Source organism: Echeneis naucrates, chromosome 6 (assembly GCF_900963305.1).
Source record: "Echeneis naucrates chromosome 6, fEcheNa1.1, whole genome shotgun sequence".
In the NCBI taxonomy this organism is placed as follows: domain Eukaryota; kingdom Metazoa; phylum Chordata; class Actinopteri; order Carangiformes; family Echeneidae; genus Echeneis; species Echeneis naucrates.
Genome location: NC_042516.1, coordinates 3,611,639 through 3,638,955, shown reverse-complemented (window position 1 = coordinate 3,638,955; position 27,317 = coordinate 3,611,639). Strand labels below are relative to the sequence as shown.

Here is a 27,317-nt window from a genome sequence, read left to right as displayed (position 1 = left end):
CATTTATGTTTAATGTTGCATAAAGCACTTGTCTGCATTTATTGTGGGAATTTCAAATTGACATAAAATCACAGTGAGCTATGCTGCCTTTTTTTTTTTTTTTTTTTTAGGAACATATAATTCTGTGAATTAGAAGTTAAGTGTTGACATGTTTTTCAATTGTGCCATTTAAACTTGTGTGTGGATTTTTACACTCCCCCCCCCCCCCCCCCCCCCTCCTTTAATTTATATTGTTTTGCAGATGGGTGACCGTCTTGGTCCTGTAGGAACAGGCGAGGCCAATTGCTCTTTGGCTGCATCATTAGGAACCCAGTGGCCCTCCCCTGTGAACTGGAGCATGGTACTGGACCGACGGGAGGCACTGGTGAGTACAGAAACATAAATGTAATGTAGCTATAACTGCTCTGGTTATTGACTGTAATTGGCTTTCTTAAAATAGATAATAAAAACAGTTATTTAGTGATGATAAAGAGCCAGATTAATAACTGTATGGATAAAATCCTAATGACTTATCACTATAGCAGATTAGCTACTGATTTTGGGTTGATGTGCAAATTGCACTTCAGTAACCTTCGTTATTTTATTGAACCAGTGTCAGTTTGATTATTTTTCATGGCACTCAATGCAATCACTCACTGAAGAGTAAAGGATCTAAGTGTTGCCAATTAATTAATAAGGCGCTACTAACCTCATAGAGCCATAAAGTTTTCTGCTGTTGCCTTATGCTTTTTTTTTTTTTTTTTTTTTTTTTGGCAAGTTTTGAGAGTAAAAGCTATACATCAATTGACTGGGGTCAGTGCGTTAGATTATAGTAGAAATTAGTAGTTTATGTAGTAGTCTAATTTATGGATTAATCAATTGATATACAGATATTAGTGGCAGTAGTTCTCATTGATGTGGACGAAATATCTGATTGGATGTCAGGATGCTATGGAGAGCACAGAGCCTGGGGCCGAAGTTGACCGACCATCGGATTCAGCCAGGAGTGGAATTGGACACACTCAACCTCAGGACATAACAGACCCAGCTATCTCCCACCTTCAAGGCACCCAGGGAAGGGTCCACCTCTCCCAGGTACAATAGATAATGGTGGAATAAAGGGAAAATATGTACTCTTCTGATTTATTTATTTTTTTATTATTATATATAAACACCCCCCTCCCAAGACCAGTACTAAAGATGGAATCTCCTACGTTTGTTTTATGAAAGTCAGTGGCTTGAACATCAGTAAAACTGATTAATTGAGATTTGAGACAAAGTTTTTGGTCCAATTTGTTGTTATTGGAATGTAGCTATACATGTATTCTTGCCATTCTATCCTCAGGTACTACTCCTGCAATCTGATGACGAGGAGGAGGAGGATGATGATGATGATGACGACGACGACGACGATTGTCACAGTGGAGCAGATGAACCCGATGGTACCAGACTTTCCCTGACTTTCAGGGGAGGACCTTGTGGTGATGTGAATGACTCAAGTAGCACCACTGAGGATGACACAAATCCTCCCTCTACCTCCCTGGAACCCAAATATTTCTCTCAGAGCTTCCAGCAGGAGAAAGAGGATTCAGATGATATGTGGAACCACTGCCCTGGAAACCTGGAGCTGGAGTTTCAACAGGGTAGGCAGCGGCAGTCACGTCACCAATTATTACAATGTGGGCAATGTAATGCATCAATAATATTGCTCATTTTCTCAGCTGTTAGTGCCACTCCTGGTGTAGTGTACCAAAATGAAGAGGGACAATGGGTAACAGACCTGGCATATTACTCCTCATTTGAGAAAGAGCTTGATGGGAAGACACCAGAAAATGCTGGTAACTTTCAAACTGAAGACTTTGTTCATGCTGGTACGTATAAAGTTCACTGTTTCTGTTTTAGCACAGTGAGGCTGTTGTATTATGTTTGTTTTTGTGCAAAATGCGGTTATGAAATTCATACTTGTCCTCCTTTTTACAGGTGTTGCCTTGGAAAAGATTGTTAAAGATCAAGAGGAGTTTGAAAAAGAGTGCCAGTTTATGCAGGTATACAAATATACAGGCTACTTATAATTTATGAAATGAACATAAATTAATGAGTAGTTAATTTTAGTTTGCCACATTGTTAATGGACTCAGTAAATAACATTTAAAACTCATGTCACATTGAGTTATGAGTTGAGTTTTTTTTTTTTTTTTTTGGTTGCTGTTGTCATAGGAGGAGAAGATTGAACCTGCCTGTAGCAATGGCACCTTTCAGAGTGACTCATCTTGGAAGGTCCCCACCAACAGCCACATCCTGATGAGGGCTTCACAGGTTTCCTCTGAGTTCAGGGAAGGGGACCAAAGCTACCTGCGGCTTTCTTTAGGGCAGTTTTTTCAACAACGCTCTGAAGCCCTGGGCTGTTTGGGCAGCACTGGTGATGTGGATAGAGTTAAACGAGTCAGTAAAATTATTTTCTTGGGTTGTTACTGAAATGTACTCTGTCAGTTTGTTGGAGACTGATAACAGTTTTGTTCTTAATGTGTGAAGCTGAAGATAAGGTATCATTGATAAGTAGCTAGTGTCTTTTTCTGTGGCAGGAGAAACTCAAAATAATCATGTTACTGAAAAAATATATATATTGGCTAATATTTTTAGTCACAATAGTCTGGTCTTCCAATGATGGTTAAAGTTTTATTCACTTTTTTGCCTTTTTTCCTGTTGGAGCCAAACTATAAAGCCTACTAAAAGCTTGTTTTTGTTCTCTAGCCATCCTTTGGCTACATCATTACCTCTCCAGAGAAGAGAGAACCGTTTGCCCTGATTCATCCCTCAGAATTTTCAGTTGGAGGGAAATCTCCTCTTAATGAGACCGTGGACCTCAGCCAAGCTGATAAAACACTAAACACAGGTGTGTTCACTATTTAGTTGAGACTGAAGATTAATTTCAAAGGCTCGTACAGCAATACCCAATTTTCATATCCAGTTTGGTATATTTGAAAATTATTCATACCCGAATAACACTCATCTCCCTCAGAGGACCTAGATAGAACTCTTGAGGCAACAGGTGAATGGATCTCACCAAAAGTGGATGTTGTTCCTGAATGTAGTGAAGAAAAGGCACAGGTATGGTTTTGATATTTTAATACTAAACACGCCTACTTATTGTCTTTTTGTAGGATTCAGGACTTCATGATTTTTTTTTTTTTACCTAAAATCACTTTCTTCTCTTCAGGACCATACTTTTAATCTTGCGCCACCTGACCACAGCAAAGATTGTTGCTCAGCACCAAGCTCAGGCAACCAAACTGGTGTTGCCTCTGACAATAACAGCAGTCAACTGATGCTGAGTATTAGCACCATTGCCTCAGCCATTGCAGATGCATCCATGAACACCGACCCATCACAGCTGGCTGCCATGATCATGGAGCTCTCCAGGAGGAGTAAAGGAAGGAAACAACCTACATCTACTGGACAGGTTGAACCTGACGTTTGCAACGCAGAAAGACTACAGTCAGCTGAGCAGGTTTTTTATTTTTTTTTTTTTTCCTTCTCCTCCCCCCTCACTAATATTGCCTTTTTATATATTTATATTCAGTGACAAAGATCTACTGGCTTCAATCATCTCTCTTTAGCTTTATGCCTTTTATGTTTTATGGGCATGCACAGTGAACAAATAGCTTAGCCTATATTGTACTTTAATCCCAACTTTTTCCCTAATGTTCAGTCTGAATAGTTCTTTCTTTGGTGTTAAAGAGATCATGGGTGGTGGGTTGTGGTGACTGAAGTATAAATATGTTTGGTTTTTTTGTTTCTTTTTTTTTTTTTTTTTTTTGTTTGAGATTCCTTCTTCATAGATAAATCATATTTATCAGTAGATCTGAACGATTAAATATAATAGCAAGTTTTGTAATGGCCAAGAGCAGTATCCAAATCTCAAGAGCTGCTTTTAAAATGACAACAGACCATAAAACAAGCACTGTGGTGGTCCACAGAAAATCCTGTAAATATAAAACATTGCAAATCCCATTAAGGAACAGGCTCGAAAACGTGATCAAAGTAATGTACAATTTATTTTATTTTTTGCATGCTGACAATCTCACCAGGGAGCAATGGTAATCTGAATTCCTGAACATTTTTTGAGCGTTTAACATTAAAAGAACACTGTTTTGCATTTTATTTAGATCCCCCCTGAGTCAGATCAATGTGCCATGTTGGACACACCTCAGCGAAGCACCTGTGTTGGAGAGCTGAGTGCATTTGACATGGAGAAATACCTGCGAAAGACTGACCTGTCCAATACCAGTGATACCTCGGTGGCGCACACTACCTTTGACCTGACCAGCTGGGCTGACAACATTCCGAATCCTGAGGAAGGACACCCTGAGGATTGGAGGAACTCATCTCAGCAACTGAACAGTGCGACTCGAAAGACTCAAACTGAGGAGAGAGAAAAGGGAGGAAAGGCAACAATAAACACTAGCTCTTTTGCAGTATCTCTTTCAAAGTCGACATCATCAGGGAATAAAGGGGAAGCAAAAAAGACCCTTATTCCTTGTCCTCGTACATCTCTTAGCTATGCCAGAAGGTCTATTGGATCAGGCCAAACTCATGCACACAAGGCTCTTGTAGACAACATAGCAGCCTGCAATAGCACTACTGCTTCTTCTGCCACCAAAACCTATGTTTCAAAAGACGGGACCCTAAAAGAAGATGTAGTTGAACCAGGACAACTAAAGCCGCATGCATCCAGCAATTCTACGTCCTCCCTAGAACCACCACAAAGGAGTGATAATGTCTCTTCTGACTCACTTGGCCACACCAGAACCTCTTTGGCATGGAGGAAAGGGCAGTCATACTTGCCTTGCCGTAAAGGTTATTCTCCACCGAATCAGAGGGGGAGAACTGTAGGCCAGCAGAAGCAGGACACACCCAGTAATTCTCCACATAAAAACACACCATCCAGGAATATCACAGCTGCTTCCCTAGACCATGCATCAGGTAAGTAAAAGTGAGAAGCATGGCTTTTGCTTGTCCTGTGGACAACAGACAGTAAGCCCTCACAGTGAACATTGCTGCCATCTCTTAAGCCTTTGAGATGTCTTTATTGACCTGCATGTTAACATTAACTGTTTTAACTCTGATCCCTAGAACTCCCTAAGGGTTTTCCAGAGTCTTGTGTGGAGGAGACGCAGTGTAACTTCAGACCGTCCACTTCTCCAATTACCCATTCTTCTCCAAGTCAGACCTCAGTTCCCAGTGCTGATTGGTATTCTATCACATATGGTTTCTAAAGATAATGTAAATAATAATATCATTAAATGTAAATATTTTGTTTCATCTTCATTGAAAATAATTACAATCAAGAAAAGAGCCACATCACTGTTGAATATTTATTTGGTTGTCCAGCCTTGTTTAACTAAAGCTTTTTAGATTATGTATTTTACTGACTGACACATAATTATTCATCATTATCCATTTATTACTATGCTTCTGTGTTTGACTCAAAGCATGGTTTCACCTTCCTTGTCCAGTGGAGCACTGGCAGACAAACATCCCGGTCTTGACCACTCTCCTCAGTCTACTTGCTCCAGCCCCAGTCTCAGCAGGCTCACATACATCTCAATGAATGAAGGCACTGTCATACCAACACCTGAGAGGAAAAAGGTAACAATTTGTGACATAATTCAGGTATACTGAGCTGGGTCGCGAAATGTTTCCTTCTGTAGTGTTTTGTTACAAAGTGTATGTCTTGCCTTTCATTGTTTTCCCAGGCGCAGAACAATTGTACTATGGCGCTGAGCACCACCATCATTAGATTCAGTCCAACACCCCCTGTGGAACCAGAGGGACAATCTAACTTGGACATTCCCTGCCTGCCTAAAAGCCTGGACCAAGTGCAACCACAACAGTCTAGAAGTCTGGACCCACTGCCAGTGCCAGAATGTAAAAACCCAGAGGTCTCACGTAGCTGTTCTCGCAGTCAGAGTGAATGTAATTATAACTGTCGTGGTACTGATCTTTTGGCAGGTTGCCAGACCCACAAGCAGCTCTCTGAATCCAACGTAAGACAGCTGACAAAAGTGGACTCAGGCTATTGTAGCAATTTGAACATTCAGCAAACTAGAAGCAGCACAGCTCCCCAGAGCACGCAACAATGGGGAGCTGCTGGCTCAGGCTCATCGTCTGTGTATGCTGGCGGCCTCGCCATGCCTCCGTCCTACTCATCAGAGGAACTTTGCTATGTGCCCTTCCCAAGCTTTAAGCCCCAGTGTGCTGGCCTGATTGACCTTCCCCACAAAGGAGATGTGCAGACCCTCCTTTCTGGATGCTCAATCTACAACTCCCAGATATCCCAGCAGTATTTGGGATCTGAAGCTCCATTACATCCTGGGACTTATCATGTGGGAACAACTGGAAATGGTCTCTATACTGTGTCCACTACAGGTATGACTTTTTTGTTACCGCATTTATGAATAAAAGCAATTAAAAAATAATGTTACATAACACGGCCACTTACCGCACCTAATCAAAAGCATGGAATAGACTCTTTTGACTGATTATTCTTTCTCTTTCATATTCAGGTGCACCCAATAGGGATCTACCAGTGACACACATTCATCCTGCATCCGGCACTCTAGGAGTTTCTGCAGCTGAGGGCTCCCATCAGCTCCCCAGACTACATCAGACCCAACAGGACATTGGTATAATGGGGAAACTCTACAGTCGGTATGATGAGGAGCCACTGATGGGATGTGGTCTTGAGGAACTGAGAGGTAGCAACGGTTTTGATGTTTATAAGGATTTCCCAGCTTTTGTTGTATGTGTATTTCTTTTTATTAGAAAGAACTGGAGTTTGCATAGACTGCTGTTGTTTTGCCTTATAGTCTTCATACCTGAACTGATCCTATCACTCTGTTCTGTAAAAGACAGATAATAATTTCCTTGACCCAGCAAAAAAACTGTATCAAGCAATCAAACTATTTTTAAGTGCTGTAAGCAATTATGATCACATTTTTCGTGTCATTAGCAATATTTCCTATCTTTTCCTCTGCACAGTGGAGCAACATTTTTCCAGTCTTCCACATTCTGCTCTCATCCTCAGGTCAAGTGGTAGTACCAGGGGAGCTGCGGTTCCCTCATGCCTGCTGTGTCGGCATTGCCTCACAGACCTCCATCAGCCTCTTTAACCCCTCTGAGAGATGGCAGCAAGTCTCAATCAATGTTGTTAGTGTTGCTATTAATGGAGAGAAGGTGAGCAGAGAACATGCAGGTGCAAGTGGTGACTGGTTTCAAAGCATTTATTCTAAATGTCAACATTTTGTCGAAAGCATTAAAATGTCAAATTGTATGTTCTTAAATTAATAATTTTTAAAAATCTGTGAGCAAGTGATTCATTAAAACCTGGCAGACAGCACTCAGTACTTGCCCATATATTCTCCAATCCCTTTTCCCACAGGTGGATAGTTTGCCTTATCAGTGGCTGATAGTGAAGAATAAGACAATCATTGCGCCAAAGACTACAGAAGAACAGAAAGTGTTGTTCATACCCCCACAGTCTGGTGTCTACCAGTGCGTCCTTAGTGTTTGCTCCTGGCCTGCGTCTGCTGAGACAGAGGTGGCTGCTAGGGCTAATATCTTTGCTAAAAGGGTGGTGCTGGTTGCCATAGCAGAGAATCCTGTACTAGAGGTGAGGATCATAACCAACCCTTAACCATAAATTTTACTTTGGTTAATACCTCATCGATTATATTAAAGATGGCCCTTAGTGTATTTCTTTCTTCATTGTTCACAGGTTGGAGCAAGTAAATCTGGTTATTTGGATTTTGGAGACCTTCCAGGAGGCAGTGCAAAATCACTTCCTCTCAAACTGCTCAACAGGACTCACACCATAGTACCTATCCGTCTGGTGATTAGTGCAGTGAGTCCACAGTACATTTTTGCCACTTGCTAACACACATACTGATCTACAACAGTCATGCAGTGGCCTCTGGTGGTAACTGTGTAGTCTCTACATAATACACCAGTAGAAAGAGTGTGAGTGTGTGTGAATGATTGATATTTTTTATGAAATTAATGCATCTCAAAACCCTGGGGGGGGATGTCTCTGGCATTGTATATCAGGCAGTGTGCTAATTTAAGTATGTCTAAGTGGAGTTGCCTCAGAAGTATCTCAGCACTCCAGGTAACATTGAACATAAGAAGCAGTCAGCTCTCCCCTCTGATAATCAAGTGAGTCTGGGGGGAGAGAGAGAGGGGGAGAGAGATTTATTGATTGCAATCTGGACACCACATCTGGTCTAAACACATTAAGTATTTGTATATCACCAGAGAACCTTTTTTTTTTTTGCCCCAACAAAATGAAACACAATTACTAATGGCTGGATATTAATAATTAATCCACAGTGGCCATGAGAATAATCAGATTAAAAAAATATTAATTTGACAGCCCTTTTTATTTATTTATTTTTTTTATATTCACTTATTTATTTTTAATGCTGCTTGTAAGAGTAAAGTAGTTTGGTTTAATTTTAAGACCAGACCAAGAGACGAGAAACAGAAAGTAGACAATTTATTGAATACTGCATTTAAACTTAAACAGGCTCTTTTTCAGTTGATGAAAAGTTTATAACTATATAAAGTTCATAGCCTAAAAAAGCTCAAAATCTGCATTAAACGTGTCAAAATAGGACTCCATAGCGAGCAGCCCCGTCATTCTTGTTGATCACTTAAAAATTTGTTGAGGCATGCACTCTACCGAGTGTTTCCAGGAGGCTGGTGGGAGCATGTGGTGAAGATGGCTTCGTAAAGGGCATCCATGGAAAAAGCACCCCAGATCATGATGGACACTCCTCCTCTGTGCCAGGTAGAAAACATCTCCAGTGGCATATCCTTGTCATGCCAGTAACATCGGAAGCCATCAGGACAGTCCAAGTAAAAAAATTTTTCTCATCAGAGAATAAAACTTTCTTCCACCTTTCAGTATCCCATGTTTCGTACTTCCTTGCAAAGTCCAAATGGTGAAGCTTGTGGCGTGGGCTGAGACGTGAGGTTTGAAGGCATTTTTTTGTTCTTTAAGCCTTTCTCTTGCAGATGCCATCTTATGGTTATTGGGCTGCAGTCAGCATCAGTAAGGGCCTTAATTTGAGACGTGTATTGGCCTGTAGCTTCAAGGACAGCCCATCAGATCCTCTGGCTCAGCGCAAGTGAAATTCTTTGACCTTGACCTTTTTGTCCCACAACCCTCAGGATCTAAAATTTTAATCTTATTCTGTGCAACTTTAGTAGCAATGGCGCATTGTTAGAGGCCTTGCTTATGCAGCTCAAGAATCTTGCCACATTCAAAACCACAAAGCCTTTTTGCCTTTGCCATGTGGATTTTGGGCTTTTTAAGGCTGTGGTCTTAAACTTTAGATCAACAGATGAAGAGCCTGTTTGAGTTTAAATGCAGTTTTCAGTAAATTGTCTACTTTCAGTTTTTTGTCTTTTGCTTCTGTTTATTCTTTTTGCATTCTGAAGCTCTATTTGCAACCTGGGTATGATCCACCAGCAGTAAATGCCAATAATATTTCCAGCAGTCTTAAGGAGTGTAATGCTCTGGTCTAGCAAAGTCTGAAGAAGAAATATTTTTGAGTGAATTCTTACTGTAATGGCACGTTTTAAGCCAGTATTAGGAGTTATTAAAAAGTTATCTAATTGGAATTAGTTCTAAATCCTTTAAGCTCCTGCTCGATCAAGTAAATTGCATTTGAATAGCTCATTCTTGTTTTTCTTGTTCAGTTTTTCACATCAGTTAGAATGATAAACTGTATCATTGTTTACATCAAATGACTACAGAACGCTACAGCATGGCGATGCTTCACCTTGTCCAAGCACCCTTGTATTATGACGTCTGAAGCAACACAGCAGGCTGGACAGATGACCCCAATGTCTTCTCCTTCGGTGATAAATCACGTGATGCATCCCAGCTATGGAGAGGTTAACTGCTGAAATCATTTTAACTTTGTGAATGCTATTGTTTCATAGTCCCTATAAAGACTGTTGAATTAGAACATTAAGAAACTGTTTCAAAAAGTCCAGTCAGGTTCTTTAGCACTCAGAGTGAATTTACTGCTGTTATTGCTCATATTGATCAACTTCTTTACCTCCAGAATCTAGTAAGTTTCATGGTCTGGGTACATTTCAAGGCCCCTCAGAAGTACAGCTTTTCAGGTAATCAACTATAAACATTACCCCCACCCCCCCCCACCCCCCAATCCTGTAGATTTAACAATTTGTGCTTGTGCTTTTCAGGGGAGCTTGGTCCGCCTGATGAATATGTTGCTCGTGTGGACATTGAACTGGACACTCCTGGTCCAAGTCATGTGATCTGGAGTATACCTCTTAGTGCCAGGTCTGGAACTGCAAGGGTCCATGCTCCTAAAGACCTGCAGGTAGTCAAGCTGCCATATGGTGTTTTTATTTACTTGTTTATTTTTAAGTCTGAAGGTGTAGCCCTGTGTAGTTTAATATTACTATTACAAAGACAGAGTGGGCATTAATGCAAAATCTATCATGACAAACAAAAAGTCTTTGCAGAGAAATCAATTTGATTTTATTTAATTTATTGGAACTTAACCCTAACCCATTCTACTTGCATCAGGTGTAGTTCACTACACAGATTTCTGTTCAAATCAGTAAGAATCGTTTCACCAATATCTTTCCTTTATCTAGACACTCAGCCTGTCTGCTCCACTGGGTAAATTCAGTCAACAGACACTGCCTTTAAAAAATGCTGGAAACATTGATGTGCAGCTGAAACTCAAGGTAAATCTGACCTTTACTTTTCTTATTAGATGTGGGGTTTCGGGTAAGCCTCTGACATTTAGGGCTCAGACTGTGGCACATACAATGTGATTAATGTTTTTCCTCTGTTTGTTTTGTTTTCCTCATTTTTACCATCTTCCTGTCTTTTTTCACTTCACCTTTTGCTTGTTCTCTTTGTCTCTTGTGTTTACCTTGTTCCTTCCTCAATCTCTTATTTTCTGTTATTCCTTTGTACAGACTGGTGATGCTGAGGACAGTTTTTCAGTGACACCTGATGAACTGTGTTTGAAGAGAGGAGAGGAGCAAGAGATCATTGTGTCCTTTAAAGCACAGGGAAACAGGAAATGCAAAGAAAGGTACACACACAATTATTTTTGTCCATCCAAGATCATATATTTTGGAAGTCCCATAAATAAGAAGTAACAGTGTGATTCACCACAACTGGCTTGGAGGATTAGAAAAACTAGGATGGCACAATGAGATTTTTACTAGCAGAAACTGATATTTTGCTTTTCTGCATGGTTAATCATGTTTCTAAACTTCAAAGAGTGAAGTATTGCTCTGACTGCAGCATTGCAAGTGAAAGATTACAAGAAAAATCTTGTAATTACTTAAGACTAGGTCAGTCTTGGCTTTTGCTTAAATATTGCAGAAACAGTCACATACTAAAAAGAGCATCTAAATTTTTGGTATTTTTGTTTTAAAATTTTGTATTTTTATGTTGCAGCCTTCTCACTATTCTGGTGCTGCCTTCAGGCCCTCAATATGAGGTAACCCTGAAAGGGGAAGCTTTCCCAGAAGACTCTGAGAAGATTGCCGTTCCCTCTGCTGCTGTATTAGGCACTGGTCTGGCCAAAGACATTCCTCCAATCCTCTCAAACAAACAGTTCATAGCTTGGGGAGGAGTCACTCTGGGAAGAGCTGTGTAAGCAAAGCAGTTTTCCATTAATTTCATGATTACTTGGTTACAGAAAAACACTTATCAGTATTTCATTTGAAAGTAATCAATAAAAAAAAATTCAAGGCCCAATGGTCCATCTTATTCCATTAAGGTTCGTATAATGTTATTCATGAGAAGGGAAAAGGAGTATCTACAGGGAATGTTTTTTTTCCTCAGAAGCTATTTCAACATAATGCACAATTTATTTATACTCACCAAAGTGAGGTAAAGTACAAATAGAAGTAAGAAATGCAAATCCCCTCAAGATTTAAAGTGTTCTTCAAAGGTTTAACCAGATCCAGGTTTGACCTTGCTCTTTTTCACAAATTGGGAAATTAGGATGATGACTTTGTCTTAACTCAGCACTTCAGCAGTTTAAACACTGGCCCACACCTCACCTAAATTGCCTCTTGCCTTTATTGCTCAGCCAACAGAAGCTGGTTCTAAGGAACAACTCAACCAGTACTACACAGCAACTACGGCTGCTCATTCGTGGTCAAGACCAGGACTGTTTTCAGGTAGACTGTCATATTTGCTTTATGTAAAACTGATAAATTGATAAATACTTTGTTTTTTTTTCTTTCCCCTGGTCTGAGTTTATTTATAAATTATAATTCCTTTGTATGTTGCTTTTTTGAATTCAAGATTCTATCATACATTTTGAGATGCACTTCCAAGGTGGTGGGAATCTTTCCTATATTAATTCAGTTTCCTCTGTAGAAACAGTTGATCACACTAGTTCATGGCAATGATGCTTAATGAGGTAAAAGGCCTATACTTAATGTTCTTAAGTGTTCAAAGTTAGCGTGTCAATGATATTGAACCATGACTAATAAAGCTTCTAGACTGCTCTAATATGAAACTTGTTTTTGGCACAGCTCCAAAGTATGTTTACCCCAGAAGAGCGTTTGACCCGTCATGGAGAGTTGTCTATTCGTCCCAGGGAAGACGTGACTGTCCACCTGCTCTTTGCTCCCACTAGGGTGGCCTCAATGTTGGCCAAGCTGGAGATCAAACAGTCGGGAGTCCGGCCTTCACAGCCAGGGGTCAAATTCACTGTGAGGATGTGACAATTATATCATCTATTTCTTTGCATCCCACTCATCCTCCTGTGGATGACTGTCTTGTAATTTGATTTCTATTTTTGCATCTAAAGATTCCTCTGTCAGGCTACGGTGGGACCAGCAACATCATCCTGGAGGACCAGAGGAAACGAGCAGACAGCTATGTTGCGATCCTGACTGACATTGCTGTTGGCCATGTCAGCAAAATATGTCTGTGTGTGAGGAACACTGGCTCCAGAGCAGCTTTCATCAAAGCTGTTGCCTATTCTGATGTGCAGGCACGATCGGTGTTAGACCCCTCTGTAATCAGCCTTGCCCCGTCACAGTTTGTGCTAAAGGAAAGAACACAAGAGGTATGAGAGTGGAGTGTCTTTGTACAAGACACTAAGTGATGCAGTAGGGCATGGGAAAATCAAATGTTGATGTAAATAATATTGCTGAAATGTGGCTATAGTTAAACTTATTTGAGACTGTCATTCATATAATTCCTCATGGTTTTTCATCTTTTATGTGCATTTATTTCAGGTAATCACTGTGCTCATGAAGTCCACCCAAAGGGAGCAGAGCCTTTGTCAGTCAGCCAATGCACTGCTGGCTACTGTCTGTGTGTTTTGTGGAGATGAAGTCTCCAGGCAGCAGTACAGAAGGTGAGAAAATTTAATTGAGCGTATGTTTGTAAAACCTATGAATTTTCAAACTCCTATCCTTTTTTTTTTTTTTTTAAACTCTACGTTGTCCATTACAAAATCAAACAATCACAGATCACAAGTCTGATCTGTACTCAACATCAAACACTTTTTTTCAGATCATACACAAAGCCAATCTAAATAAAACCACCAATTGCTCATAAAACAACTATGCAAAGGAAGTTCAGCAGGAAGTACCTCTGTTAATGGACATCTGGTTAGGATGCATGGAATGAAACATTACTCCTCTTACAAATGTTTAATCTCTAAGAAAATGAAGTCAACGCACACGGATTGTTGCCTATGAAAGGAAACAAATGGAGATTAAAGACTGAACTGACTCAGTGAATCAAGTAGTCCCATGTGCCCTGTTCCTGTTCTTTCAGATTTCTTCAGAGCAAACCAGAGGCTGCAAAGAAAGCTCTGTCTGACAACAGTCTGCTTAAAAATATTGACTTCAATGAGAAGTTCCTGGGAGAAGAAAGTGTTACAGAAAGTAAGATATGCAAAAAGCTCTATAGTGTCCACCCCCAAGAAAAAAATCTGCATACTATTGCCCACTTATCTCATAATTATTCAGCATGCAGCAAGATCTTTTCTCAGAATCTGGAAATTGCATTTATTGGGTATAAGAAAATGGTTTAGCATTATTTTTTACAATGTTTCCAGTTTACTTTCTTTTTGCCTTTGCTGCGTCCCCACCATCACAAGGTAACAGATAATTGATATGTTGGAGTTTTATTGAAAAGGCTCATTTAAGTTGTTCTCAAATATACTGGTTGTTGAATTCATGCATAAAATGTGTGTTTCACTAATGATTTCACTTTTCCTCAAGCCTATGACCTGCCCCAGCGGCCTAATGAGGCCCACATCTTCTATGGCAACATGAGTAAGGTGGTGGTTTCTTTGCTGGGGAGTACAACAAACATGGACAGTGAGGGCAAAGACCACACTGAGCTGGAGCTTCCCCGTGCTAGACATGGATCAGAGACAGACAGGTACCAGCCACGCTATCACCAAGTCAAATGTAATATACTAGAACCTGGTTCATGTAAATATCAACCTCCTGGAAAAACTTATTAGACCTCACTAATTTGTTAACAGCCAATGTATTTATTTTTTAAACTTATCTTCTCCTATGAAAAAAGTTTATATTAAATATATTGTATAGGAGTTTTGTCTTTTTGTTTTGTTTTGGAGCTTTTTCAGAACAATAGTGCAAAAATAGTTGAACACAGTTCAGATGTTTTTTTGTTATGTAATTCCTAGTGGTTTGGCCAATGGCAGTGTATCTTTGGATGTGCTGCCAGTCAAGGGTCCTCAGGGTCCAGCACTGAGAGTAACAGAACCCCCCTTAAAGGTACCAGAAGCCCTCTCCAATGAACTTCAATTTCCTTACAATGTTGATTTGTTTCATTATTTGATCTTGAAAAGAAATTAGTTTAGGAATACAGAAAGTCTTTCTCCCTTGCTTAGGCTTCAGAGCCTTTACACAGGCTTTCTGAGACCTGGACCATCCGTCCAGAACAGCTCGTCCTTACATCTCCAACCATCAGTGAGTAGACTACATCTCACAAAGCACATCATGATGTTAACTTGGATCACTTGAAGTTTGAATTTTACTTCAACATTTCAAAAACACATTTAGTGGTTTGTGAAGTTGTCAATATAGTAGCCTATATTATTGAAAGTGATCATGATATGTTTCAGATGGTGCAGCGACCACCAGTCAGGTTCAAATCCGGAACAACACACCCAGAGAGCTAAGCTTTGATTTGTCCTGGCCTGCTCACTGCCTCACCATCACCCCTCAACATGGAGTTATAGAGCCTCAGTAAGAATACACTTGATTGCTTTAAATGGACACTAACCAGGATAGATCTTTCAAATTGATGTGAAGGTGTGTGAATTGCATTGCTTTATTATTTATTTACTTTGTTCTTCTCATCCAAGGTGCCATTTGCAGATTTTGGTCAGCCCTAACCCTTCACTAGCAAATAAATCTACCCCGTTGCCATGGAGTGGACAGGTGTATGTCCAGTGTGATGGGCAACAGAAGGTAACTGACCATGTAGAGCATACTTTGTCTATCCTGGATTGTAAGCACTTGAGCTAAATGTGTGCATTGTGACTTGTGGTAGTGTATTAAGGTCCAGATTCGTCAGGACCTGGCTCTGGATGTGTCCACAGCCCCAGCAGATAGGACACTGTCAGCCCTGCCCCCTCTTGCTGCTACCCCTGTGCTGCCTATGGGCAGGCTCACCACCAAACCTTCACTTTCCTTGCAAAGCCCACAGACACCTCCAGCACCAGTGGAGATTAGCAGCAGGACCATAATTTTCCCCACCACTCCCTCTGGGGAAACATCAGGTAGGGATAGAATGACCAGTTAGAAGAGGAATCCCTGTTGACCACAATGTATTATTGTAAAGCTCAAATTTCATCTCCACAATAGTAAGTTTGTAAGGTTTGTAATTGTCATCTTATGTGTCACTCTTATGTGTGTCCCTGTGGGAGTCTCAAACTTTCTGGTGCTCATTTACTTCAGAAGCCCAGCTAGAGGTGCAGAATGGAGAAGAGGAAGTGAGGTGGTATCTGTCTTCATTTGCCCCTCCATATGTCAAGGTGAGATGAGAACAGATGCTTTCACTGCTTTTTATACAGATATACCCAATGTATTTTCTTTTGGAACAAACTTGTTGGATGGATCTTAAACTTGATTTAGTTTTGTGTAGTTACCGGCCCTTGTGTAAAACTACCTTATGTCAAGTTGTGGCCCCTTGTCTGTCCTGTAGGGGGTTGACAACACAGGTGATGTTTACCGGGCCACTTATGCTGCTTTCGGATGCTCCAGGGTTTCAGGGACTCTAGGCGCTCATGAGAAGATGCAGGTAGGTGGTAATGTTTAACTGAACTTGGCACCAATATGTAGAGCACTGTTAGATGATAGGAACGATAGCACTAGTAAGCCTAAACAATTTTGATTTAGAAACCAGTTGACAAGATTAGTCTATCTGGATATTTACATGTGTGAGTGCAAGACGGTCCTAATCATTTGTCATCTGTCAGGTGCCAGTTACTTTTTTGCCCAGAGACCGTGGAGACTATGCACAGTTCTGGGACTTGGAGTGCCACCCAGTGTCTGAGCCCCAGGAGAAAACCAGAATCCGTTTCCAACTCTGCGGCACAGTGAGAACTCTTTCTTTGGTTTTGTGGTGTCTAACTTGATCCTGTATTCATACATTATACAAGTGCAAATGTACAGAACAAGTTGAGCTTCTAGACAAGAAATTAGATTTGAAAACACAAAAATTTTAACAATGTGTTCAGGACAGTTAACCTCTGCACAGGAGTCACAGCATTCCTGAATATTTACAGTCTTGACATCTGAATCACGCAAATGATAATTGTTCTCTTATTCATACCTAATCATACATTCTTTACATTTTTGCTGTTTAATTTTGTTCAGATATCAAGAAAGTAGAAAAAAACTACCCCATTTATGTCCAGTATTTTATACACCAAATAAGGATATACTGCCAAATGAACTAGTTTCACTTGCTTTGCTCACAGATGAAAATTATGACTTTAAAACTATGTAATGTTACAGGTTAAGAAACTGCATATATGCTCATACTAAGTGTAGCTTTGTGGTGACAGATTTAGCAAATGAGAAAAGTGGGTTGTGGGATTTGAAGAAAAGCCATCCTGCTGAGATGGCCCTGTGGGTTTTGCATGTCTGCCGTTTTGAAAAGAGTTTTGACGAACCCCTTTAACTTAAGAACATAAATGCACAGCAAGTGGCTGTCAGATGTATGCCTTCCTTTAAGTAGGTTAAGTTGCTATGATGGTAGTGCTCTTGTTTTTGTTGCAGTATTTCTTAGATGCAGTGTAACAGTTGGGGGGCTAAATTATTCATTGTTTCATATTAAATGCTAATCTGTAACTGCAGTCAGATTTGACTTTATATGTCTCAGTCTGGTATTGAACTGAATGGTTTATACTTTATTATTGCAAACACAATTTTTAAGTGTATGTTTCTCCGTTACAATAATAAAGTCAAATATTTAGTACTTTACATGACAGTAAAATGCAGTACAGTATGAATTCAACTGAAGAGTTTGTCATAGCTCATAAAACAGCAAGATAGCTTCAGAGCCTTCACAGACTTGGCTGAGTCATAAACATCCATAAAATAAAAATAAAAGTGCACCAGAATAAATAGTGCAATTATATTCATAATGTATACAAAAAAAAGTGTATGGCTGGTTTAGGTTGCTAAAGTTATTATGGTAAAGTGCATTTTATGAACATGTTATAGTGCATTAAATGTTTCTTATGAGGTAGAATGCAGTGTGTTTGCATGAAGATGGCAACCGTGTTTCTTTGCACTTTAGGGATATGGTACCTCTCCTAAGATCCTGAAGTTTTGATTTGTCTCGGTCTAAAGGGAACAAACTGGGGACAAGTGGAAGGACGACAAGAAGGAGACCACTCTCTTGTGAAAACGGAGGCCACAGTCAAGACCAGAAAGAGATCTGAAGCCACAACAAGCAAATCAAGGTTAGGTATATGTAACTGAACTAAACAAGCACTCAACTTTAATCAGGATCTATTATAAACCTTCAAGGCAAGAGTATGAAATATCAGTAGAAATGGACTGACCAGTTCATCTGGACATGTGCTGTTCATCTTGTGTCACTTGCTTTGCGAGTCCCTGGGGCCCCAGGACTTGGCACATGATTTTCCTGTCATCTCTCAATTGTGTGGGACTTTAAATGCTGTAAAAGAACAATAAAAGCAAATCAGAATTAGATATGCTCATAATGGATTATGTCCAGCACAATGTATACAAATTTATATTATTATTATTGTTGTTGTTGTTGTTGTTGTTGTCGTCATTTCTATACTGTCTTTGGGGGTTGATATCTCGTCTTCTGGTTGTAATTTTCATGCCTCCTATTTGAACTGGCACAATTTCTAATTCTCAGCCAGGAGGAGGCTGTGCAGAGGGGTGTGCATACTCCAAAGGATCTGTACACCTTCCCAACCACGCGAGTGGGTGAGTCAAGCTCTCTGAAGGTCAGCATTCGCAACAACTCGTCCAACACGCATGAGGTGAGGCATGCCTTATTCCTAACATGTTATGCAGGGGGAAGGTGGAGAAGACAGCAATGTTAACATATATCTATCTAGTGGTGCTGCTGTGTGGGTGGGTGGATGGATGGATAGATCTCTCATCACCACTACCTACTCAGGAGAAGATGGACTGACAGAATGAACACAGAGCTCTCTAAAAGATGCGAACAGTGTAGATGGCATAAACAATTGACAGATTAAAGGGAAAAAATGAATGGAGAAATAGGATGATAGTGTCTCCATCCATGAGTTACAAGGGGTTGCTGAATGCTTTGAGCATGAAAATATAATACTGAGGCATCAGTCACCAGTGATCTACCCAATGACACACATTATGCTGATTTCCCTTTAATTCATCACCTGTTTACAGGCACATTGTAAATTCTGCCATTCTAGATTTAGAAGAAATTTGAGAACATTCTAGATGTTTGAAGGATTTACCTTACTTGTGCTGTGCAAGAAATGTTTTAACAGCCTAACAGCAGTCACTGTGTCATGCATGGATTTTATATTTGATATCTGGCTTCTCTAATTGACTTGCAGCTGAAATTTGTAAACTGTAAGGAGCCCTTCCACATCAAGCATTCCAAATATTCGCTCAGGTGAGTCTAGAGTCTAGACATACTCCTTATTCTGTACCTTCAACAGTAGCTGGGGTCCACACTGGGAAGGGTTAGTTGCAGGAGCCTAGCTCCATATGTGGTTTCTTCTTATTGAGCTCTCCTTTCAGTTTGTTTGACAGTTCTTCGTTAGAATGAAGTAATGTGTCAATGTTAATGTTTGACCAAAATATACACTGATGACTTTGTATTATTTCCTAATATGCTCACTATGGGAAGTCATGTGAGATGTTGCTCAGGCCTTGTGGAACGCTAATTTTATTTTTATTTTATTTATTTTTTTTGCCTGAGGCCAGGAGGGGCTGCCTGGCCACAGGTACTGGCTGTGCTCTCTGTGCTGTGTGTGTTGATGAGAGGCTATGCCCACAGTGGGCACACCATGTCTTTTGGACTAAGAATGGTATTAGAAAATACACAAACATTTTGAAATTCATTTAGCTTTTCAGCAAAGCCACTGTTGTGTTGGACATTGACATTTTTGTTTCGGCTGCTTCAATGTGTTGCTACAACCTGGATCAGATACACTCCTCCAGTTGATGTTGTGTGCATCCTGTAGTATGTGGGCTCAAAGTAGCCTTGTGGTGACCCCAGTATGTTGAAACTGAGCTCATGTACTCATGTTTAAATGTACACACAATGTACCAGTTCTGCCACAGCTTTTGTTTATTTGCTATGATGTAGCATTGTGTGTGCACATGAATGAGCTTCAGTGCAGTCTTTCAAGATTATTTATTCACACCATCAGTATTTCATGATTCATTTTGTTCAATCTTGAGTAGTTTATTTACTCTTAATGTTCCAAATTGAAATAAATGTATTTTTGTCGGTTAACTTTGTCAGTTCTTCTTTTTCATCTATTAGATCACAGCATTATCTGAAACTTCCTGTCCAGTTCAGGCCCTGTACTGCAGGCAGACACGCTGGCTTGCTGCTCATCCAGTCAGAAACAAGTGGAAATCTTGTTATTCAGCTGATCGGTGAGGCATTGCCTTGAATTCACCATCTACCATCCTACGCCACCTCCTCATGCTGACTGACTGGCTTTGGGTGGTTGCTTTTGTCTGTACTATTCATCATGGAACAGAGTGGAGTAACAGAGGAAAAACAAAAACTCCAAAATGCTAAGGATCAAATAAAAGCAGTCCCAGACTTAAATCATTCCTTGTCATCATATTTGGCGACGTCGACTGCAGCTGATTAACTGGAGATGACTGAGGAGCTGCTGACAACACAGCCCCATCTGCCTCTGGATAAGACACAGGTGTTTTCATTTGGCCCATGAAAAATGTTAGTGCTTGAAGCTCTTTTGGTCTTACTGGCTTACAGTTGGTCTGCACCACTCTAGTATTTCAAAGAATTGATTATTTTTGTCACTTGACTGTGTATCTGGCATTTGCCTTATCCCTGCGTTGTTAACAAGGCAGTATTGTTACCACAGCCTCTGTCAAGACAGTGGTTGTACAAGTCGGGATTCATTGGGGATTACTTGGAGCTGGTCACTCAGGGATTCCTTTGTCTTTTGTTTGATAACTGACCGCAGAGATTTTTGTTTTTGTTTTGCCTTCCCATTTTACTTTCTATTAAATGTCTTTCATTAACTTTGACAAGATCACAGGAGATTTAAGGATTTAATTTCTTTCCTAAATCAGTGTGAGATCATTGTACATTTAATATTTTCCTAATTTTGGTTGGCTGCTATGGAAATGGCTCCTTAATGATGCAGAACCCACCTGGACAGTGGCCTTTGTCTGCACCATGTGTTGATTTCCTGGCAACCTCTAAGACTTGTTGAAATGGTCCAGATGTACATGATGCAGTCACGATCAGGGAAGTGCAGATTACATTAGTATGGTTAATGATTGTTATTACACGCTTTAAGAGTTTCCTCTGATGGGGTTTGTGTTTGGTAACTTGCCAGGCCTGCTTAGTATGGTTACCATGGTAAAACCATGTTAATTACAGTTCAAGTCACAGAAAATTTGCTCCCCATTTCCTCTTTTGGTTCAGGGGCAATTTGCCAAAATTGCTTGGTTGTTGGATTCACAGCCATAATTTTTGCAACTTCAATGACATGGGGGTAACATCATCAATGTTGTGTTCTTAACCTGTTAGATACCACACGAGACAACATGCACTGAAAAACACTAGTGTCAAGCAAGTCTCTCAATTTTAATATGAAGGTAGTATGATGTAGTAGGCTGCACTCAAAATTCCCTGAGAACTAACCTAGCATACTTCCATTTACAGTTTGCACATGCCTTAAATGGTATATTATATAATATATTGCTCCATGTAGACATTTTCAATAAAATTGTTGATAAATAGTTTTGCTTCCTCTAGTTTTCTTTTCTAACCATGGAAATTAAGGTTCATAAAAGAAATTAATTTATGTTCATTTTACCCTCCTGTTTCCCTTTCTAGATTAGAATGAGAAGATAATGATTTTTTTTTTTTTTTTTTTTTTTTTTTTGTGTATGGGAGGGGTTGGGGTCCACTATGTCTACCATCATACTAAGTATTTTGTTCTAGAGGTAATTTTTCAGCCCTAATCTGCAAGGTGTTAAGTGACAGCTGTGTTTTGTGATGGCACCTCAATAGGAATTATTGAACCTGTCTTGAATCAATCTAAGGAACTGAAAAAGTATTATTTTGATTCATCAAGTGAGTTGATTTAACTGTGGTCTAATGTCATCCATTCAGTGAAGAACACAGTAATGTTGAAACAATGCTGCAACATTCATGTTACCATGAATGGAACATAATATGAAGATTAAAATACCATTGCAAAAAAAAAAAAAAAATCCACTGTAATCAGTCGCTTCTGTTCACATGGAAGAGATGAGCCCAGATGAGCTGTTAGCATGCAGGTTTTTGTTGTGTGACGTTATTGTGACATGGATTTAATTAGTCATTTTTAGTCATGAAACTTTGCATAGATGTAAAAGATGGGTTTGATCACCACGGTAACCTGTGCAGTAGGTTCTCTTCAGAAGATCAAATCACGGAAGAAGACTGATCCAGCTTTGCGTAGCAACCCATGATAAACATGAATTAACAATGAGATAATTTATTTAGATGGGGGGGGGGGGTAGATGTTTGATGAATAACCAAAGACTTTTTTTTTTTTTTTTTTTTTTTTTTAAATAACTGGAATTTCAATTTCAATCCAGACTTGTTTCTACATTATAATCCCACTATGACAATTTATGTAATTAAAGCTCAGGAATGAAAGGCCTGAGAAAAATAATAATTTAGTTTTATAAAACAACCCGCAGATTAGTTGTTTGTACTGACATAGCTTTTACTGCTTTACCTTCTCAGTACCTGACTCAACACCACCCCAAAAAAAATAACTACTATTTTTGTACTTGCGTGAGATTTGTTTAAGATCTCTGTTTCACACCCATCAAACTATGTAGTGTTTAACGCTACATTTTGTTTAAAGATAAATTACAATTGCTCTGCTGAAATGAGGAGCCTAACAGGTGAGGGATGAACCCTAAACCGTGATTTGTCTCCGATTCCGTTTGTGGTATTCATGAACTGGATTTCGAGGCGCATCCGTGATGAGGGCTTGTGGATTGGTGAGCGGAGGATCGTATTGTTGCTTTTTGCTGATGATGTGGTCCTTTAGGTACCATCGGCCTTAGAAATAAGCGTTCACTGAATCGGTTCGAATCTGAGTGTGAAGCAGCTGGGACGAAGAACCGTCCCTGTAAATCATGGTGCCATGGTCCTCATTAGGAAACCGATGGATTGCCAACTCCAGGTGGGGAATGAGCCCTTGCCCCAAGTAAGATATAAATGCAAGTATATTGTTTGTTTGCAAGTGAGGGGACTCTGGATCGTGAGATTTACCAGATAATCTGGGCAGCTGGTGCGGTCCTGCATTCGTGTACCGTACAGCTGTAACAAAAAAGGGAGTCAGAAGACTAATTCTTCGTTCCTACCCTTAGCTATGGTCATGACTGAAGAAGATCGCAGATACAAGCAGCCAAAATTGGGCTTTCTCTGCAGGGTTAGGGTTAGGGTTACCCTAACCACTTTGGATAAGTGGTTGAAGACAGATGGCTGGATGGGATGAACGGGATAAATCACCTCTCTGAAGTGTCTATGAGCAAGTCACTGATCTGCCCCAATGACCCGGTTCTTGGTTGTCCCAGGATTCTGGTCCCTGTGTGACCCTGAGCAGTGAGCAGCCGCTCTCAGCTCAGTGCTGCTATGTGAGATAGGACCTGCATGTGTCGCCAAAGCCTCGGTGCAGCCGGCTCTCAGTGGCATGCTCCGTACAGTAAGGCAGCTGGCTTTATTTTTCTCCCCGCTCTGGAAACCGCTTTAGCGCAGTTGGACTTGACGTCTGGCGACTCAACATCGCAGACTTTGAAAAGGCACCCGCGGCGGCTGAGCGCGTTCGGGACCGCACTGACAGGTAGGAAGCCTCGTACATTTGCTCAGTTATTATGGACACCGGTGTCTTTTTACGGAACGGAGCTTGAGTCGTAGGCGGCTGGAGGAATGTTCTGGCTGTGCTAGGTGGTGGGGCTAAAGGCTGCTCAGGCTGTCCGGTGCCAGCTCGGACTTTGGGCCAGACGGTGGAAGTTGCTGTTAACAGTTGGAGCTGCTTTCCAAGCTGCGCCAGACAGCGGCTAAGCTAATGCGGCTAATGTTAGCTGCGAGGGGGCTAGCAGTGGCTGTCAGTCATCCACCGGGGCAAAGACTCCAGCCGCCGAGTCGGTGTCCCTGCGAAGGAACACCGCCTCTCCCACACATCCTGACCTCAAACATCCATGACCCGGAGCGGAGAAGAGGAGCTGTGTCTGTCTGGCCGGGGTGCCGTTAGCTGTCCTGCCCTTTTTAGTTTTGACGGACGAGCTAACCGGAGAGCCAGATCAGATATGAATCACCCTGATCCAGCTCCATTGGCACACAACTTTTTATGCAAATGACGCATGCGGGTATGATGGAGCGCTGTTACCGGGCGGCTTCATGCGGGATGAGCTGGTGCGCTGTAGGGTGGGGTGAGTTAGGACAACAGTGGGACAGGGAAACGTCATCAACATCCATGTCCATCAGAAAGACCAGCTCTCTACAGGTCTGCAGCTCCTCCTCCATCTTCCTATATATGACCAACAAGCTGACAAACACTTCATCACATGTTTCACGTTTGGCCTGGCACTTCATACAAAGTTAACTGCAGCAAATCTGTTCATTAATGCTCTTTTTTCTTCAATAAAAATCTAACCAAAGCTGAGGAAAATTGAGTCCCAAAGTAAATTTCTAGTGAGACATTATCAAACAATCTTGAAACAACTAATGAAGTAGTAATAAATTCCATGGAAATACAGAATTCCCCTTGCATTTGTTGTGTTTTCTCAATCAGGTATTTTTTTTATTTCTTTTTTTACAGGGATTTTTCTTTCAGAAAATGAAAGTGACTGAGGCAGAAACAAAGTAAACCAGACTGAATATGAAACAATTCTGCAGCCTTGTCGGATTCACCAAACCTCTGTCTTGGCTGGTTAACTACACAAAGTTCAAATTACTCATGAGGATATTAACTATTTGCCCATTTTTTTCTTTCTTGTTTTTTAAGTCACAATATGCAATATGCTTGTATTCTGTCCTATTCATAGATCAAAGTGTCAGTCTAGGTGTGTTTACAACACTAAGAAAGCAGGGCACTGATTTGTAACTCTGGTATCCAGCCTTAGGTTGGATTTATGTTGGATTTTTTTTTTTTTTTTTTTTTAAACACATATCCTTTTTGCTTAGTCCTGGATGTCACTCTCAGGGATCAACAGTCCACCAAGGTGCCATCACTTCAAAGTATCAGTAGCTGTTTTTTCACATATTGGTCTGCCTCAGTTTATTTGTCTAAAGTGCTACACCCTCCACGACACAAACTTTCACCCTCCCAAGTCCCTGTCACACACATTCTTTCTCTCATGCATGCACCTGATGTAGTTCTGAGTCAAACCCCATCTGCAGCGGCATGTGGATGCTTGTCTTGGAGTGACTGGCTGTGGCAGCAGAACACTGTCAGTAGCTGCTCTGTGTCTTTCGCCTGCTGCCATACTGGCAAGATGAGCTGTGCAAGCAAAGCTTGTTAAGTCAAGTTCAATAAAAGGACACCTTTGCATAATAATGAGGATATTGCTCTGTCAGGATGTCAAATTATTTAAAGCATCATCTGGATGAATCACAGGACAAAGGGAGAAAAGTGTTGTTTGCCTGCTGTGCCAATCATCTATACATTGACTTTCTCTGCATGTTCCTTCTGCTAGCTTTGACACATCAGTCTATAGTCTGTTGTTTATGTGCAGCATGAAAGCTTGATAACCCATCACAGTAAACTGGAAGCTATAATTTATTATAATTGTACAGAGAATGGATCCAATTATTTGATTAATTATCTATTGTTTGATAAATAAGATAGACAGATCATTTTAGCATGCCGAGTCATCCTCTGAGTGTAAACACTCACCATTTAGGACAAAACATTCCTTTTACTTTTTGTTGGATGAGTGATGTGAGGGGACATTCTTGAAAAATAAACAGTGAGCTGACGATTGATGGCGAATATTTCATGATACATTTGCTGCTGACAGTTTGCTGTGACAACAATATATTCTTTTCCTTGATTGCTCAGCATTACAGGTCAATAGGGAAAATATGTTCAAAAAGATGTTCGCTGATCAAATGTAACCTGTTGTGTTCTGTGAATTTCAGCTGTGGTAGAAAGCATTTGAACAGTATGAAACCAGATACTGAGACTGTGGTTCCCTCTTTCTGGACTCACTAAACTTACTCTCTGGGATTTTTTATGTCTGTCTTGCTCTTCAAATTCCTGCTGCCACTTTCATGTTATACCACTGTTTAGCAGTTGATGGCAGTAATATGCCAAGAAACTAGCTAATACCAGGCAAGAGAAGACAGGCAAAGAAGACTCCACAATGCACCTTTTAATATGAAGTTGAATTTAACAGATTTTGAGTAAAAGTGTGATTGGAGTTCTACCTGGTTCTTACTAGCCTCGCACATTTCATAATCCCATCTATGTCTAATAAAGCCAGGGTTGAAATCAAAATACAAAATATGTTGAATTACAAATAGTGTGTGTTTGCTTTTTCTAAGGTCAGGTCTGTGCGCAAGCTGAAGTGCAAAGATAGAATCCATTAATATATAAGCAAATAAAAACCATCAAGTCATAAAATAAAAACTAAGTAGGAAAGTTGAGGGGAAACTCGACAGGCAGGCTGGGTGCATTATTGGCTAATGTGCTGTCGTCTACCAGGTTGAGCTGTGTGTCTGCTTCACACAGCTCACTGTACAACTTCCTCTTTGAGCCAGACGTCTGCATCCATCTGTCTGTTTGTATTTCTGTCTCTTTGTTCATACTAGTGTGGATGCATGTCTCTGTGTGTGTGTGTGACTCTAACTGACCGTCAGTCAATGTGTGTGTGAACTATGAGCACACGTGTGTTTCACCCTTTGCCAATTAGCGGCTTCTCACCTCCGGAGGCGAGAGGCTGAGTGTGTGTTAGACAGAGGAGGGAGACTTGTTTTGGCTTGTGTGCCACTGACAGCTCAGCCTTAACCCGAACACTCACACTCCTCCTGTCTCCCACTCTCCCTCTCTCTCTCTTTCTCGCTCTCTCTCTCTCTTGCTCTCTCTCACATACACACACACACAGGACATGAGCTCTTGTCAGTTGTTGATAATACAGCCTTGTCCGTCTCTGAGCCTGTGTGATGCACCAGAATCTGACAGTATTGTGTTGGTGGAGCAAAGGCGCGAGACGGGCAAAGACAAGTGCCAGTCTGCACCATGAGTCTGGATTGTGCTCAGGGGAGTGTGTGTGTATTTGTAAGTACATATACACTATTCATTATTGTGTGACTACAGAAATTTCAGTGTCTGTCACCCTATGGGGTAAAAAGTCTGATATATGTCAGGGATGGAGGAAAGAGCTGCAGTGATGTATGTACAGAGGAAACACATGACATATCATCCAGTTTCTTATAAACACTAGGATACATAACTGATCAAGATAACTTCACTGTGTTACATAGTTTTCTTCAGCAACATGAGAAGGTTTCTG

General features: G+C 40.6%; 2 protein-coding genes across 4 annotated transcripts in view; both read left to right on the top strand.

Annotated features, from left to right (window-relative positions):
* cep192 (centrosomal protein 192) overlaps positions 1-21,555 on the top strand; it is a 28,528-nt gene extending 6,973 nt beyond the window's left edge. For both annotated transcript variants that reach the window (XM_029504272.1, XM_029504271.1), the window contains exons 11-51: positions 242-364; positions 925-1,074; positions 1,325-1,622; positions 1,701-1,850; positions 1,960-2,024; positions 2,196-2,420; positions 2,730-2,871; positions 2,998-3,086; positions 3,196-3,486; positions 4,145-4,961; positions 5,112-5,229; positions 5,471-5,627; positions 5,735-6,407; positions 6,545-6,736; positions 7,066-7,214; positions 7,420-7,650; positions 7,756-7,881; positions 9,798-9,938; positions 10,112-10,172; positions 10,254-10,393; positions 10,674-10,766; positions 11,004-11,122; positions 11,494-11,691; positions 12,134-12,224; positions 12,585-12,764; positions 12,863-13,123; positions 13,296-13,417; positions 13,843-13,952; positions 14,292-14,454; positions 14,726-14,816; positions 14,933-15,011; positions 15,167-15,290; positions 15,410-15,515; positions 15,598-15,826; positions 16,005-16,081; positions 16,252-16,347; positions 16,526-16,645; positions 17,907-18,019; positions 18,448-18,574; positions 19,139-19,197; positions 20,077-21,555. In XM_029504272.1, coding sequence (XP_029360132.1) covers positions 242-364; positions 925-1,074; positions 1,325-1,622; positions 1,701-1,850; positions 1,960-2,024; positions 2,196-2,420; positions 2,730-2,871; positions 2,998-3,086; positions 3,196-3,486; positions 4,145-4,961; positions 5,112-5,229; positions 5,471-5,627; positions 5,735-6,407; positions 6,545-6,736; positions 7,066-7,214; positions 7,420-7,650; positions 7,756-7,881; positions 9,798-9,938; positions 10,112-10,172; positions 10,254-10,393; positions 10,674-10,766; positions 11,004-11,122; positions 11,494-11,691; positions 12,134-12,224; positions 12,585-12,764; positions 12,863-13,123; positions 13,296-13,417; positions 13,843-13,952; positions 14,292-14,454; positions 14,726-14,816; positions 14,933-15,011; positions 15,167-15,290; positions 15,410-15,515; positions 15,598-15,826; positions 16,005-16,081; positions 16,252-16,347; positions 16,526-16,645; positions 17,907-18,019; positions 18,448-18,574; positions 19,139-19,197; positions 20,077-20,209 — 7,029 coding nt within the window. In that variant the 3' untranslated portion in view covers positions 20,210-21,555. The remainder of the gene's footprint in view (positions 1-241; positions 365-924; positions 1,075-1,324; positions 1,623-1,700; positions 1,851-1,959; positions 2,025-2,195; positions 2,421-2,729; positions 2,872-2,997; positions 3,087-3,195; positions 3,487-4,144; positions 4,962-5,111; positions 5,230-5,470; positions 5,628-5,734; positions 6,408-6,544; positions 6,737-7,065; positions 7,215-7,419; positions 7,651-7,755; positions 7,882-9,797; positions 9,939-10,111; positions 10,173-10,253; positions 10,394-10,673; positions 10,767-11,003; positions 11,123-11,493; positions 11,692-12,133; positions 12,225-12,584; positions 12,765-12,862; positions 13,124-13,295; positions 13,418-13,842; positions 13,953-14,291; positions 14,455-14,725; positions 14,817-14,932; positions 15,012-15,166; positions 15,291-15,409; positions 15,516-15,597; positions 15,827-16,004; positions 16,082-16,251; positions 16,348-16,525; positions 16,646-17,906; positions 18,020-18,447; positions 18,575-19,138; positions 19,198-20,076) is intronic.
* Positions 21,556-23,538: 1,983 nt separating this feature from the next.
* LOC115045596 (low-density lipoprotein receptor class A domain-containing protein 4) overlaps positions 23,539-27,317 on the top strand; it is a 193,200-nt gene continuing 189,421 nt past the window's right edge. For both annotated transcript variants that reach the window (XM_029505361.1, XM_029505360.1), the window contains exon 1: positions 23,539-23,644. The gene's annotated coding sequence lies outside the window, so the exon portion shown is untranslated. The remainder of the gene's footprint in view (positions 23,645-27,317) is intronic.